At 49.7% G+C, this 15,658-nt stretch overlaps 1 protein-coding gene across 1 annotated transcript in view; it reads left to right on the forward strand.

Moving 5' to 3' along the window:
• The first annotated feature begins 2,050 nt into the window (after positions 1–2,050).
• NPFFR1 (neuropeptide FF receptor 1) overlaps positions 2,051–15,658 on the forward strand; it is a 34,025-nt gene continuing 20,417 nt past the window's right edge. Inside the window, exon 1 of the mRNA XM_084754692.1 lies at positions 2,051–2,079. Within this exon, the coding sequence (XP_084610818.1) occupies positions 2,073–2,079 (7 nt within the window). The 5' untranslated portion in view covers positions 2,051–2,072. The remainder of the gene's footprint in view (positions 2,080–15,658) is intronic.

The raw sequence follows: 15,658 nt of genomic DNA on the forward strand, positions 1-15,658 counted from the left end.
TTTAATCCTAGTACTTGGAAGGCTGAGGCAAGAGGATCTTATATTTCAGGCTAGCCTGTGCTGCACAATGGTATTTTTGTCTCAAAAACAAAGAAGAAAAAGTTGGAAAAACAACCGCAGATGTGCTCAGTTGGGAGAGCACTGACCTTAACAGGACACCCTGGGTTCTGTCCCCGCAGAACATAAACCAGGTGTGGTAGCAAGTGCCTACAATCCCAGCACTGGGGAGATGGAGGAAGGATTGGAAACTCAACACTACATATTGAGGTCCAGGCCAACTGGGCTATGTGAGCCCTTGTCTCAAATTAATAAGTAAATAAATAAAATTAGAAACAAAGAAAACAGAGCTCGAGAGATGGCACAGTGGTTAAGAGCACTGACTGCTCTTCCAGAGGTCCTGAGTTCAATTCCCAGCAGCCACATGGTGGCAGGTGGAGAGCAGTGGATGGGGTAAGGGGTGGTGGATGGGCGCCGGAACACCAGGCAGATATTATAGGGTATTATATAGGTATTATATAGGGTCAGGCAGAGGAATGAAGAAAAACTGAGTGCTCAGCCAGAGGTGTGCTCAGTGGTGGGAGGGAGAAGCAGGATTAGAGTTGGAGAAGTGGACAGGATAGGGTCATAAAAAGGTTGTCAGGTTTATGTCAACTGGTACCCGGAAGCCTCAAGGAGATGTTAACAGGTATGGGGCACAGTGACAGTCACCATTTTGGAGAATCAAGGGTGTTCTTGTGGTGAGTGAAGTACAGGTCAGACCATCTTTTGTTTTCAGAGACAGGGTTTGCTTTGTAGCCCTGGATGGCCTAGAACTTGCTGTGTAGACCAGGCTGGCTTCGAACTTGGAGATCCTCCTGCCTCTGCCGATAAGTGCTGGGATTATATGTGCCACCACTGCAGGGCTGAGTGCTGGCATTTAAGAAGGTGTGTACCACTCAGGAGGCAGAGGCAGGCGGATCGCTGTGTGTTCGAGGCCAGCCTGGTCTACAAAGCCAGTCCAGGACAGCTAAGGCTACATAGAGAGACCCTGTCTCAAAAAACAAAAACAAAAACAAACAACAACAACAAAAGGTGTGTACCACCACTCCCAGTTTATTGCAGGTACTTCAAGTTCCCCCACGTGGTCCTAAGGTGAAAGTGCTGGTCTCTAGGTATTTCAGAAGTCACAAAAGAGAACAAAACCTGGACTGCTGATAAAGGAGGGAGTGGTCTGTCCACTGGCTCTCATTGGCTGAGAACGGGGAGGGGGGCACCAAGGGGAGGGATCTTCATTTGCACAGCAGATGTGAAGTGTTGTCTTCTGACTGTCTGATAGGGCCTGGGGATGGCCAGGGTGGCATTCTCCAGTCCAGCAAGGGGTACATTAATTAAGTATCTACTATATGCTGTGCAGAAATGTACAACCACTTCCCATAGGCACAAACTCAGGCTCATTGCAGATATGACACTTGCCAACACGCACATCTCTGGTGAGTGCCTGGTCTGCTTGATTCAGAAGCCTAGGTCATCCATCAGACATCTTGTCCTGTTCACTGTTTACAGGGGCGAGCTCATCGGCTTCTCTCTCTTGGGGAAGGGGGCGGGGGAAGTCCCTTGTATGTAGTGACAACGACCTCTTAGCCTCTTAATGAGGGACAGCCCTGGCTATCATGGTGTGTGAGTGCGGGCTAGGCTGGGTTAGAGCCACATGAAGAGTAGGGACGGAGGCTAGTGTGTGTCCTACAGGGCTGCAGCGGGCTCCGTCCGCACTTTGGAGGGTGCGAGGTCCTGGGGAGAGTTTGCGGGGGAGGTGTACGGGGCGCCCTCGCTCGGCCTCACAGGTGTGCCGGGTGCCATGGAGACGGCGCCGCGCCAGCCCCCTCCTTCCCTCCGGCCAGGGATGCGCGGGGCGGGCAGCCGAATCCGGCGGCGGACCACGGTGCTGCCAGGGCGCTGCACCCCAGACCCCAGGGACTGAGCGCCCCCTGCCCGAAGCGAGACGAGGATAGGCCACCCAGACCCGGTACTCCTCTCTGTCCCAGCCCACCCACCCTCAGCCTGCCTCCACTGAAGAGTGTCCCGGAGCAGACAGTATGGAAGGTGAGTACCATTAGGGTGGGAGGGAGGGGGTCAGGGTGAGGAGGGGGGTCAAGTTGAGGTGGGCTATAGAAGCGAGGGTGGGAGCAGGTAGGGAAAAGAAAGAGACACTGACCCTGTGTGTGTGTGAGAGAGAGACAGAGACAGAGAGACACACAAACACATACACACACAAAGATGCAAAGACCCTCAGAGAGGGACAGAGAGGGATCTGAGGGTGCTTCCATATTCATGGGCTTGGGATGGGGGAGTGACTTGTGTATGTGTGTGTGAGAGAGAGACACACAGAGAAAGAGACAGATAGAGAAACAGAGACACTGAGAGAGACACAGAAAGATAATGATAGAGGGGTGCCTCTGTGTTCAGGGACTGTGGGGTGTGTGAGTGATAGAGTGATGGGGGGGGCTGTGCCTCTGTGTCCAGGGGCTGTGGGTGTGTGTGTGTGTGAAGAGGTGTGGTGCACACCATCTCTAATCTGTACACGGAGGCTCTTTTGTGACCAGGTGAGGATACTTTAAGTGTTAGCAGCAAAGAACTGTTGCCAACTTAGCTGGCTTGCTGGGCCGGGAAGGACTGGAATCTGAGAGGGTGACTTCCATGATTCCTCTAAGAAGGGACCTACACTCAGACATGGAAGGAATGCTAGCCCAAGCGTTAGCCTTCAGCTTTCAGCAGTAACAGCTGAGGATCCAGACCCTTCTCCCATCCCTGTGAACAAAGGGGGCTAGATTTAGATTTAGAGGCTGGTGATCCACTGGCTTGCTGGGTGTCTCTGAGGTGATGTCTGAGCCTTTCTGTATCGATGGCTACCTAGCCGGGGAACAGAGGAACGTACGTGCAATAGGGCCTCGCAGGGGGGAAAATAAGACAAGTCGTATTGAACAGCTTCAGAGCAGTAAAGTGAGAGCTGTAGAAAGCCCTGGGATCCCAGCAAGTAATTGCAAGGGGCACCATCGGGAATACAAGAGGGGGGTTTAATAGGAACCCTTGTGAGGTGCATTGGCAACTTTCCAGTGAGCTAGGGTTTGAAAACCACACATGCACACACACACACACACACACACACACACACACACACACACACACAAGAGATGCGGGAGGAGTGTGCAGCATGGAATGAAACTGGGAGGTTGGTAGGGTCTGTATGAAGGATGCTTAGCAAAATGCTGAACCCCAGTGAGCAGAGACAGAGCGGAGAGCACTGGGAAGAGACTACCTCCTCAGGGTCAGGGGCTTCGGGGCAGGGGACAAATAATTTTACTTCTGAGTGAGCTGAACAGAAGACCTGAACCGCAGAGGGTACGGTGGACAGAAAGCCCTGGGCCACCTGCAGTGAGCTCCCCCTTCAAAACCTCCACATGGCATCTCAGGGACCTAGAGGCAGTTGCAGATCTGATCATTGCTGTAGAGGAAATTACAACGAACGAAAGAAAATAAAAGGGGAAGAAAAAAAAAAAAGTCCCAAAGATGGGCACATGTCCTGACTTTCAAAAACGACGAGAAGATAATTTCTGAAATCCACTAAACCGCTCAAATGAAATACTGGCCTCTTAGTATGCCAGAGAAAATCACCGAACGCGGAGTGAACGTTTGAGAGAACATGGCTCGGGTGCTTTGCAGAGGGAGCCATTCCACACCCCTCCAAAGACCCGAGTATGAGTGTGGTCACTTAGACACTGGAAAAACTAAATAAATTAAGTGAAAGATAAGGCACATCCGAAGTGACGTACATTAAAAAAGGCACTTAGGGGCTGGAAGTGGGGCTAGATGGAACAAGAGCAAGGCTGTGTGTGTGTGTGTGTGTGTGTGTGTGTGTGTGTGTGTGTGTGTGTGTGTGTGTTTTCAGTCCCTAGCACAGAGAGAGGGGAGCGGAAGGAAGACAGATCATGTTTAGGACTGTGTTTATTGACATGGAAATGTGCTCATCATCTCCAGCGGATTGATTACGTTCTGTGAGTCTATATTATGAACACGTTGAGTGAGTATTAAAAAGCAGATTGAATGCATGCAAAAGTGCATAGTTCTATTACCGACTATCTATCATCTAAAGGCATGTTCCATCAGTCACTAGCACTTCCTTTGGATTCTGTGGTTCCAGAGGCATCTCCTAAGACAAGGAGCTCATTTGGGAGTTGTCCCAGGGAAGCTGAGGTGAGGCATAGGGAGACAGCAAAAAGAAAAAGAGGGGTTGGGGGAGTCAGCAAGTTGATAGAGTGCATGTGCAGGAAGCCCTGGGTTCTGGCCTCAGCAGCTCACAGACTGGACTTACTATAATGAAGAGATGAAATCCCAGCACTGGCAAGGCAGAAGCTCCATAGCAAGTTGAAGGCCAGCCTGGGCTACAGGAGGAGGAGTTGTAGCTGCTGCTTGTCCCTCTCTACTGGCTGAAGGCTAGCTCATTCCATAAATCTTGGGTTGTTTCCGCTATGGCTTCAAAAAGCCAAGTGGAGAGACCTGGGTGCAGGCAGGATGGAACCCATTGCCCGTGCTGCTTCTCTGGCGTCAGGGGTCATGGCGTAGAGCAATCAAACACATCCCTGCACACAGGTGGATCCCAGGATGTTCCCATTGAGCGGCTTCCCCTCCATCTGTTGTGGTGCTCGGAGCTGTGCATGGTCTTTTAAGAACTAAAAACAGAATGACAAGAACAAGAAGAATGCGTTCAGAGCCGGGGCTGGAGCTCAGCAGGCAAGCAGCTGCCTGGCATGCCTCAGGCCCAGCAAAACACACACACATTTCTAGGAAAAAAAGAAAAAAGAAAAAAAGAAAAAGAAAAAGAAGGAGGAGGAAAGAAAAGAAAAGGAAAGGAAAAACTCTAGTATTCATCAGGAGCCTTTATAAGAGCAAAGCACACCAAATTTCCTGTCTCAGGCTGGGTTTCTGGGAGGTAAACAGATGAATTACAGCAGTTCTACATGAACTTTTCCAACAACACTTAGCATTGATAAAAGGACTAAAGGGCTGACAGCCAAGGTTGTCATTAAAGCTTGACAGCAATCTCCGGGTGCCCTGGTGCCCAAGGAGGGAAAAAATAGCTGCTTCTCACTTCTGTAGCTAGGAGCCCAAACAGCCATAAGGCAACAGACTCTGGATTTAAGGCTGGGGCCTGGAGAAATGGCTCAGTGGGTAAAGGCAAATGGCACAAGCCTGAGCTCCTGAGTTCAAACCCTCATCACCCACACAAAAGGGTTCTGTCTGTAAGCTCAGTGCCTGAAGGAAGGAAGGAGGCAGGGAGGGAGGGTGCAAGAGAGAGAGAGGGAAGGAGGGAGGATGACAGGGAGGGAAGGGAAGCCGTGGTGTGGTGATGCAAGCCTTTAATCATCACTCACGAAACAGAAGCAAGCAGATCTCTGAGTTCTATAAATTACGGTCCAGCCTGATCTACATACACAGCAAGTGTCAAACCAGCCAAGGCTACACAATGAGATTCTATCTCAAAAAGAAAAGAAAATTGGTAGATAGAGGAAGATACCCAAAACTGAACTCTGGCCTCCACATGTGTATGCACACGTGCACATACACACATACACACCACACACACAAAATAGGTAGGTCTGGCTCCTGCCTAGAGATTAGAGGGAACGTTTTTTTAAAAATGTGTTGTATGTGTATATACGTGTGTGCATGTCCCAGCTGTATGTGGAGGTCAGAGGACAGCGTTGTGGAGTCACTTCTCACTGTCCCCCTCCTTGTCCCCCCGCTCCCCTCTTCCTCTTCTTCCTCTTCCTCCTCTTCTTCCTCTTCCTCTTCCTGTTCTTCTTCTTCCTCTTTTTCTTCAACAGAGTCTCTCTACGTAGCCCTGGCTGTCCTAGAACTTGCTTTGTAGACCAGGCTGGCCTGGAACTCACAGAGATCTGCCTGCCTCTGTTCCCAAAGGGCTAGGATTAAAGGTGTGGCCTGTCACAGTCGGCTCTCACTGTCCACCTTTACCTGGGTTCTGGAGATGGACTCGGGTTGCCAGAGTTCTGTGCAAATGCCTTTACCTCCTGATCCCGCTTGCAAGCCCCAGGGGGGTGGACTTCTTGAGTAGGCAGATGAGAGCTATGACCCGGAAGGGGGTCTCTGGGGCCTCAGAACCCTGCTCCTAACCCGAGCACAGACACTCCGACCTGCAGCGTCCCTGCTTCCTCCCTGGTGGATGCGTGATGAGGCCTAATTTGGAAGAAAGATGCATCCCACCTTGACTCCACAGCAGTGGCTTTCTCCTAGGAGCCTCTGGCAGCCTTCACAGCGGGCCTGAGTGAGCTGAGGTACGGAGGGTAGGGCTGGGCATGCGGTTCAGTTGGTAGAGAACTCACATGGCATCCAGCAAGCTCTGGGTTCAGCCCCCAGCGCTGAATAAAACTGGGGTCCATGGCACACACCCACAATCCTAGATCAGAAGTTCCACGTCATTTCTTGGGTACGCATAAAGTTTGAAGCCAATCTGGGCAGCATCAGAGAGAGAGACAGAGACAGAGACAGAGACAGAGACAGAGACAGACAGACACTCCGAGAGACAGACAGACAGACAGACAGACAGACAGACAGACAGACAGACACACACACACACACACACACACACACACACACAGATACAGAGACACAGAGAATGAATATATTTCCACTCTGCCAGGTGTGTTGGCTCCAAAACAGACAACTCGGAGAGGTCTGGGCTCTAAGCGCCTAGGGGTCCTGGTCAGCAGCTGTTGTGTGCTGAGTGAGGAAACAGGAAACTGAGTGTGTGGTCAGTGGAACAGGGTTTGTCTCCATGGATCTTCTCTGACACAAATACGAAAGAGAAAAGTTCAGTCTCTGCTCCTCCAGAGTCCTTTGCTGCTCTCATTAGCAACAGAGATTGCGTCGGGAGTGCTGCACTTTCAGAGCGAAGGTCTGACATCTTTTGAAATGCAAATGGTTTAGAGACTCAGCCTTAAGAGCCATCCTGAGTCATTTCCTCAGCCAGGCAACAAGTTTATCGGTCTTCCCCTCCCCCCTCCTCTTCCTAAGACAGGGTTTCTCTGTGTAGCCCCTGGCTGTCCTGGAACTCATTTTGTAGACCAGGCTGGCCTCAAACTCAGGTGGAACCTCCTGCTTCTGCCTTCCCTGAGTGCTGGGACTAAAGGCGTGTGCCATCACAACCTGCTGTCTTTCTCTCTCTTTGTTAAGTGGGACTATGACACACTACAGTTTCTATGATAAGATGTCTTCTAGGCTTTGTTTTTTGTTTTTGATTGTTTGGTTTTTTATTGGGGATGATGGTAGCAAGGGCAAAGAGAGGATATGAAGGAACAGGGAGATGAGAGAGATGGGTGCATGATGTGAAACTCACAAAAAATCAATAAAAAGGTTTTTTTAAAAGATTTATTTATTTATGTATGTATATAGTGCTCTGCCTGCATGTACACCTGCAGGCCAGAAGAGGGCACCAGATCTCATTATAGATGGTTGTGCGCCACCATGTGGTTGCTGAGAATTGAACTCAGGACCTTTGGAAGAGCAGCCAATACTCTTAACCTCTGAGCCATCTCTCCAGCCCTAAAAAGTTTAAAAAAGATATTTACAGAGTTCCAGGGCAACCAAGGCTATACAGAAAAACCCCGTCTCAAACCCGTCCCTCCTAAACCTCAACTTAATTATGTGGGTCTGTGTGTGGGTATCTACGTATGAGGCGGATCCCCCCCACCCCCACCTGCCAGGCCAAAAGACAGAGTCTGACCCCTGCAACTGCAGTTCGAGACAGTTGTGAACCAGCCACTCCCGTCACCCCCCACCGCCACCCCCGAGACACACACACACACACTCACACACACACCACACCATGCAACCCCATGTTGGTGTTGGGAACCCTATGGGGATCCTCACGCTGCTGCCCTCTGCTGAGCCAGGGATGCCTTTTCTAAACAAGATCCTGCTGAGAAGTGAGAGGGAAGAAACCCACTTGAGATAGGGACACTGAAGCTCCGGGTCCTGACCTGTGCTTAGGAAGTATTACAGAAGAATATGGATCCCAAGAAACTAGGTTGTCTTCCTTAGTTCCTTAGCTGAGCCCAGGGTAGTTCTGGTCCAGCCTCTGACTTGTAGCCTCCTTCTTCAGGCAATGCTTTCTTTTGTTTGCTTTTTTTTTTTTAAAAGACAGGATTTCTCCTTTTGTTTGCTTTTCATGTGCAGCCTAGGCTAGCCTCAAACTCACTATGTAGCTGAGGATGACCTTGAACTCTGGATTCCCTTGCCTTCATCTCCTCAGTGAGATTACAGGTGTGCGCCATCACACCTGCCTTCCGGTGATATTTTAAATGATTCTTATGGTATTCTTGCTTTTCAGGCTGCTAATCTGGGTCTAACTGTAGCAGGTCTGGTTTAACAAGCACTTAGGAGATCAAAAGGCTTGTTTGGGGCTGAAGAGGAAGCCCAATGGTTAGGAGCACTGGCTGCCTGGCTTCCTACCGTCTGTAACAACAATTGTTGGGGGCGTGGCGCCCTCTTCTGGCCTCTGCAGGCACCAGGCACCCAAGTTATGTGCATGCAGATTCACAGGTAGGCAAAGTAGTTTATACGCATAAAATTAAGCAGGGGACCCGACACCCATTTGGAACTCCAGTCAGCTGCTCCGTGGATTCTGGATGGCTCACTTGCTGTCGCTTACCAAGATGGATGGTGAGGGGCCCAGATTGGAGTGGAGAGGGCTGGAGAAACGTGTGCTTTGCCTCTGTCCCTAGGAGAGCACGGGGGTTGTTGCACACCCACTCGCCACTCTCCTGAGCAGCCCTAGCCCTGGCTGACTTCCCTGGGAACAATTCCAAACAAACTGCCCATTACTGTGCCCTCTGTGCTTCCTGCTAGGCAGCGAATGCCATCAAGAAGTAAGCCATGGGGCTGGAGCGATGGTTAACAGCACTCACTGGCTGCTCTTCCAGACGACCCAGGTTCGATTCCAAGCACCCACAAGGCAGTTCACAACTATCTGTAACTCAAGTTCCAGTGGATCAGACTCCCTCACACAGACATACATGTAGGCCAAACACCAAGTGTATACACACACACACACACACACACACACACACACACACACACACACCATGATGTAGTAAGCCTTTGATTCCAGGACTCAAGAGGCAGACAGACCTCTGTGAGTTTGAGGCCTACCTGGTCTATACAGGTAGTTCCAGGCCAGCCAGAGCTACATAGTGAGGCCCTGTCTTCAACAACAAACAAACAATAATAACAACAAAATAAAGGAGAAAGCCTGGGGGCATAGTCAGGTTGGTAGAGAGCCTGTTTAGCATGCTTAGAGCCCTGGGTTTGGCATCAACCCCACCCCACTAAACTGGAGGCAGCAGGAAGGATTAGAAAGTTCAAGGTCATCCTTGACCACATTGGTGCACGCCTTGCCTGGCTACTTAAAAATGTCATAAAAGCAACTATGAGGGCCTGGAGAGATGGCTCAGAGGCTAAGAGTGCTTCTGCTGGCTCCTCTTCTGGAGGTCCTGAGTTCAATTCCCAACAACTACATGGTGGCTCATAACCATGTATAATGAGATCTGGGGCTCTCTTCTGGTGTGCAGGCAGAACACTGTATACATAATAAACAAACAAACAAACAAATCTTTTTTTAAAAAGCAACTATGAGCTGATGACTTAGGGTCTCTATTGCTTCGACAAAACAACATCACCAAAAAGCAGGTTGGGGAGGAGAGGGTTTACTTGGCTTATACTCCTGCACTGGAGGAAGTCAGAATAGGAACAGGGCAGGAACCTGGAGGCAGGAACTGATGCAGAGGCCATGGAGGGATGCTGCTTACTGGCTTGCTCCCTATGCTTGCTTGCTCAGCCTGCTTTCTTAGAATTGAGGACCACCAGGCCAGGGATGGCTTCCCACATCAATCACTAACTAAGAAAGTGCTTACCAGCTGGATCTTATAGAAGCATTTTCTCAGTTGAGGTTCCCTCCTTTCAGATAACTTTAGCTTGGACCAAGCTGACGTAAAACTATCTGGCACAGGTGGTGAAGGTCTTTGCTATGAGACCTAAGACTGTAGTCAACCTAAGCTGTAGTGGGTTTGATTCCCCCAAAACCTACATGGTGGGAAGAGAGAACTGACCCCTGCCAGTTGTTGTCTGACCTCCAGAATTACACAAGGCAAAGTAAATGTAGGAAGCTGTAAGTTGTAGTCCCAAGCCACCTTCAAACCAGATTACTCCTCTCCAGTCCTATTACAATGGATGAGTGACAGCTGCTGGCTACGGCTCTTGGGTCAAGTTCCCTGATCTCTAGTTAGTGTCCCTGCTTCTTTGGAATAGCACTGTCCCCGTGGAAGAGCAAATGACCTGTTAAGAGGCAGTGGGATGTGGGGACAGAAACCACAAAGGCCTACTGTGCTCTTCCTGCCTGCCCCTATCCTTGGGGTGCTGATCTTGGACTCTGCAGACCCCTCAAAGGCCCAGGCTGACCCACCTCAGTCCCCTTATATTAACCAAGATGCTGAGGTTACAAGCAACAGACACTGGTGTCAACTAAGGTGACCAACTGGAAACCTATAGGAAGGGGACTGGGCAGTCGGTCATCCAGTGGAACCCGGGAAAGCTGGGTCACTGGGACCCATAGTCAGATCCAAAAGCAGAAGAACTCTCATTGGCTGTCATTTTGCTAGAGATGGGTGCGCACTTATGATTGACAGTCCCTCAAATGCTGCATGACAGGAGAAGAAGGGTTGGTGCCTCCAGGGAGAACTCACTGTGTTCCAGGAAGTGTGTGGGTGGAGGCTGAAGGGGTTAATGAATACAGGCTGTGCTCGATGCTCCCCTGAACGTGTGTGCCCTGTTGAGAGAGCGTCCAACACATTCAAAGACCATAATTGCCTTCTGGACAGGAATCATTCCATTCCAGATCAAGAGAAAGCCCTAGAAAGCCTCTGTAAAAAAAAATGCATTAAAATACATCAAAGGCTGGAGTGAACCCCCGCCCCTTTCCAAGCGTCGAGCCTCACTAAAGTTTTGCACTGAAGGGCAAAGATGGCAGAAGTCAGTGGTTCAAGTCACAACAGACCCATCAGAGGAGCTTTTAAAAAGAGTATTCCAAAATGCCATCTCCATATCCTGACCCACCGCGGGTAGAGGGAAGGCGTCGGAGAGATTGTGTGTGAGTTGGAAAGCCACTGACATCGTCGGCACTTTGTCCCATGTTGCCACTTCCCTATGATCAGAAAAGTTCAAAATCAAAAGTTAGAATGAAAGAAACTAGGGGAAAAAAATCATCTGAGGAAATAATACTTCATATGGACAAATATTGTCATTAAAAAAGAAAGAAAGAGACACCATTAGCAATTGGCATAAACACATTGATTGACTGATCAATTAACTGATTGATTGTTTCTCCAGACAACATTTTTCTGTGTATCCTTGATTGTCCTGGACTTGCTTTGTAGACCAGGCTGGCCTCAAACTCACAGCAATCCACCTGCCTCTGTTTCCCTGAATTCTGGGATTATAAAGGTGTGTGCCATCACGCCTAGTTTCTTAACACGTTTTATATGAAATAGAGATAAATAGTGCATATTTATGCTGTTTTGTGACCACTAGAACCTGAGGACAGTATTTCCTCCATGCCACCAGACCTTCTAAACATCACAATAAAGCCCCCAAGTAGAGTAGCTGGTTCGGGGACCAGTCACTCATTGAGGCACAGGCCAGCTATGCAGCCTCCACCTGAAGGCTCCCTGAGCATGTTGCTCCTGCTGTGCGCAGCCCCACTCCAGCCTAACTGATGAAAGGTTACAGTGGGTTCTTTTTAAAGGGCATCTCTCACATCGCCAATGAGTTTGAACTTTTTGTTTGGTGCAGCTATTAACCATCTGTCTTGTGTTGTGTTCTGTGCCTTTGGCAGCCCCTAGTGTGGTGTTCTTCAGGGGTTCCAGGGTCGGGGTTCACCAATAGAATGGTGTCTGGGGCAGAGCTCCCATGTGTTTCCAGGACAAACCAGCAGGTGGCGCCAATGATCTCATAGGTGGTAAGAAAGCTGTAAACTCCCGAGCACACCTAGACTTGATCTGGGCGGGGCTCCTCCGTTTGGACTTTGCTTCTTGTTCACAGGTCTTTCAGGCTTTGGGGCGGGGCTCACTAAAAGTATTATTAAACACCACGGTTACAACTGATGTATGACCTAGTATTCTCCAAATTGCTGCTACTAGGCTCCCATCAGAATACCGTCTATTGTACTAAGAGGAGAATCTGGTTCCCAGAAGTGATGTGATCAACCCTAGGTCATAGCCAGGAAAAGCTTTTATTTTTATTTATTTATTTATTTTGTTTTATTTTCATTTTTTGCTTTGGCAGCACCAGGGATTGAACCCAGGGCCTCATGCATGATAGGCAAATATTCTACCACCAAGCCACACCCCAATCTGAGGCTTTACAGTTTAAAACAGATGGCTGTGAGCTGGGACTCCATAGAGCACTTGCCTAGCAAGCATGAGGCCCTGGGTTCAATGTCCCGCACTGCAAAAAAGTAAATAAAAATAGACACTGGGGAGATGGTTCAGCAGGTAAAGTGCTGGCTGCAAGCAGGAAGGAGACCTGAGTTTGGCCCCCCAAGAACCCACGTCAAAAAGTCAGGGGTTGTGACATGCGTCAGTAATTATCTCAGTGCTTGGAAGCCGAAGGCAGGAGGGTCCCCAGGGATTGCTGGCCAGCGGAGTCTAGCCAAATTGGCAAGTGCTGGGTGCAGTGCAGGCAGATAACAGTTGGTGAAGACACCTGGCCCTGCCCTCTGGCCTCCTGACTTATACATACATATGTGCACACCCACACACATGAACACCTAGATACAAAACATAACAAATGACAGAAGTGAAGACCAGACAGATGGCTCAGTGGTTAAGAGCACCTTAATATTCTTGCAGAGGACCCTGGTTCAGTTCCTAAACCCCACATGTTTAGGTGGGTCGCTACCACCTGGAAGTCCTGCTCCAGGGGATCTGGCACCCTCTTCTGGCCTCCTCAAGCATGCCACGGATTACAGAGGCATGCCACAGCCCCAGGCTTTTTGACATGAGTTCTGCGGGTGGGGGTCAGTCTCAGGCCCCCCCTCATGCGGGCAGCTTATCACTCTTACATATAAAAATAAAAACAAATCTATTCTTGAGTTATAAATAAAGAAATAAAACAGATTGTTGATCCCTCCCCCCCCCCCCTCCCCTCCACAGGGTTTCTGGTTCTGTGGATCAGAGATCAGGCTTGAGGCTGTCTGAGGAGTTCCATGCGAAGCCGGTGCCGGTAGCTAAGATCCACACTTTGAGAGACAGCCTGTCTGTGCCACAACCTCTCTAGCACCGCGTTTGCTGGTGCAAGTGTGCCCTCAGCTCATCACGGTACCCTGGAGGCAGCCGTGATTATACCTGAAGCCCCTGGGAAAGCCGTCCAGTTGGGGGGGATGTAATTGGGATGAGGTGTTCACAGGATGTAATAATCATAAGGGCAGCAGGCAGATGGCAGAAAGGCTGAGTGAAGGATGGTAATGAGGTTCCGGCTGCTGGCATGGGAGGCTGGTGGAGACGTGAGGGCGCCAGGTGAGGGGAAATTGATAGGAACAGGGACGTTTTCCTCTGGGGTTATGCGTGGCTGAGAGTTGGGCTAAATCTTGGGGTGGATGCTCAAGTGACGATTAGATGGTCAGAGATGGGAAAGGTCGCTCCAGACACCTTGCAGGGACAGACTTCGGATAATGAGCTTGCTTGAGATCTGAGTGAAGGGAGCAGGGCCGGTAGGCTAGGATCCAGGCTGAAAGATATCTGGCAATTTCCTCTACCTGTTTGTTTTACTCCATTATTACTGCCTGTTTATTGAAACATTTACTATGGCCAGGCACTGACCAGGGGAAAAACTGCCACAAATAAGATCGAAGTGTCCTACAATCCAGGAGATAACTCTTACTTTTTTTTTTTTGAGACAGGGTTTCTCTGTAGCCTTGGCTGTCCTGGACTCACTTTGTAGACCAGGCTGGTCTCGAACTCACAGAGATCCGCCTGCCTCTGCCTCCCGAGTGCTAGGATGAAGGGCGTGTGCCACCATGCCCAGTGCCAATGATTTGATTTGAAGTTTACTGTCTTTTCCACTTGAAAATACTTAAGAGTTATCTCCTGAAGCCGGGCGGTGGTGGCGCATGCCTTTGATCCCAGCACTCGGGAGGCAGAGGCAAGTGGATCTCTGAGAGTTCGAGGACAGCCTGGTTTACAAAGCCAGTCCAGGACAGCAAGGACTACAAGAGAAACCCTGTCTCCAAAAGCAAAAACAAAATTGGTGGATTCAAGAACACAAACAAGACCAAATGAGGTGTGGCTGGGACACCTACTTCAAATCCAGCCATCAGATTTGGCTTCTCCAGGAAGACTTTAGAGTTGAGAGGCACGGAGGGGAAGAGCAAAGGCCCTGGGGTTAGAAAAACACAAGAGGATGTATGAGCGGCCAGAGCTTAATGGGAAAAGGGGAAGTGGAAGCTGTTCAAGACCATGGAGAGGTCATCAGGGGTCAGAGGCCACTGTGTGTTGAAGGCTGGGTTAAGGAGACCTGAGTCTGGTGGTACAGGGACAGAAAGATCAAGAATTCAAGGCCAGGGGCTGGAGAGATGGCTCAGTGGTTAAGAGTACTGTCTGTCCTTGGGTTAGATTCCCAGCACCCACCCGCATGGCAGCTCCCAACCATCTGTGACTCCAGTTCCAGGTGGTTTGACACCCTCTTCTGGCTTTGTGGGGCACCGTATGCGCATGGCACACAGACATAAATGCAGTCAAAACACTCATATATGTAAAATAAAAATAACAAATCTTAGCCGGGCGTGGTGGCTCACGCCTTTAATCCCAGCACTCGGGAGGCAGAGGCAGGCAGATCTCTGTGAGTTCGAGGCCAGCCTGGTCTACAAAGGGAGTCCAGGATGGCCAAGGCTACACAGAGAAACCCTGCCTTGAAAAACCAAAACAAAAAAAAACAAAAAAACACAACAACAACAACAACAAAACCCCACAAATCTTAAAAAAAAAAAAAAAGAGAGAGTACAAGACCAGTCTCAGCTACATGGTGAGTTCATGTCATCATGGGTAATATGAGACACTTTTGGGGGTTGGGGGGGAGGGGGGTGCAGACAGAGGGCGATCCAACCAGGTGGTGGTGGCACACGGCTTTGGGAGGCAGAGGCAGGCAGACCTCTGAGTTTGAGGTTAGCCTGGTCTACATTGTGAGTTCCAGGACAGCCAAAGCTACACAGAGAAACCCTTGTCTCGAAAAACAAACAGAGCAGGGCTTGGTGGCACACGCCTCCTGCAATCCCAACACTTGAGGAAACAGAGGCAGGCAGATCTTTGTGAGTTAGAGGCCAGCCTGGTCTGCAAACTGAGTCTAGGAACAGTCAGGGCTACCCAGAGGAAAACCCTGTCAGAAAAAAAAAAAAGCTAAAACCAAAACCAAACCCACAAAAACCCAACCAAACAGCAGCAAAACAAAAAAAAGAAGAGATGAAGTCAGACCACCAAGCAATTCAGGCACAGCCTCTGATGACACCTTTAGCTTTAAGTGCAGATTGCAAGAACCTTTGGGACAGATGAGGTGCAGCCAG

The sequence above is a fragment of the Acomys minous genome, assembly GCF_964271855.1.
Source record: "Acomys minous genome assembly, chromosome: 13".
Lineage (NCBI taxonomy): Eukaryota > Metazoa > Chordata > Mammalia > Rodentia > Muridae > Acomys > Acomys minous.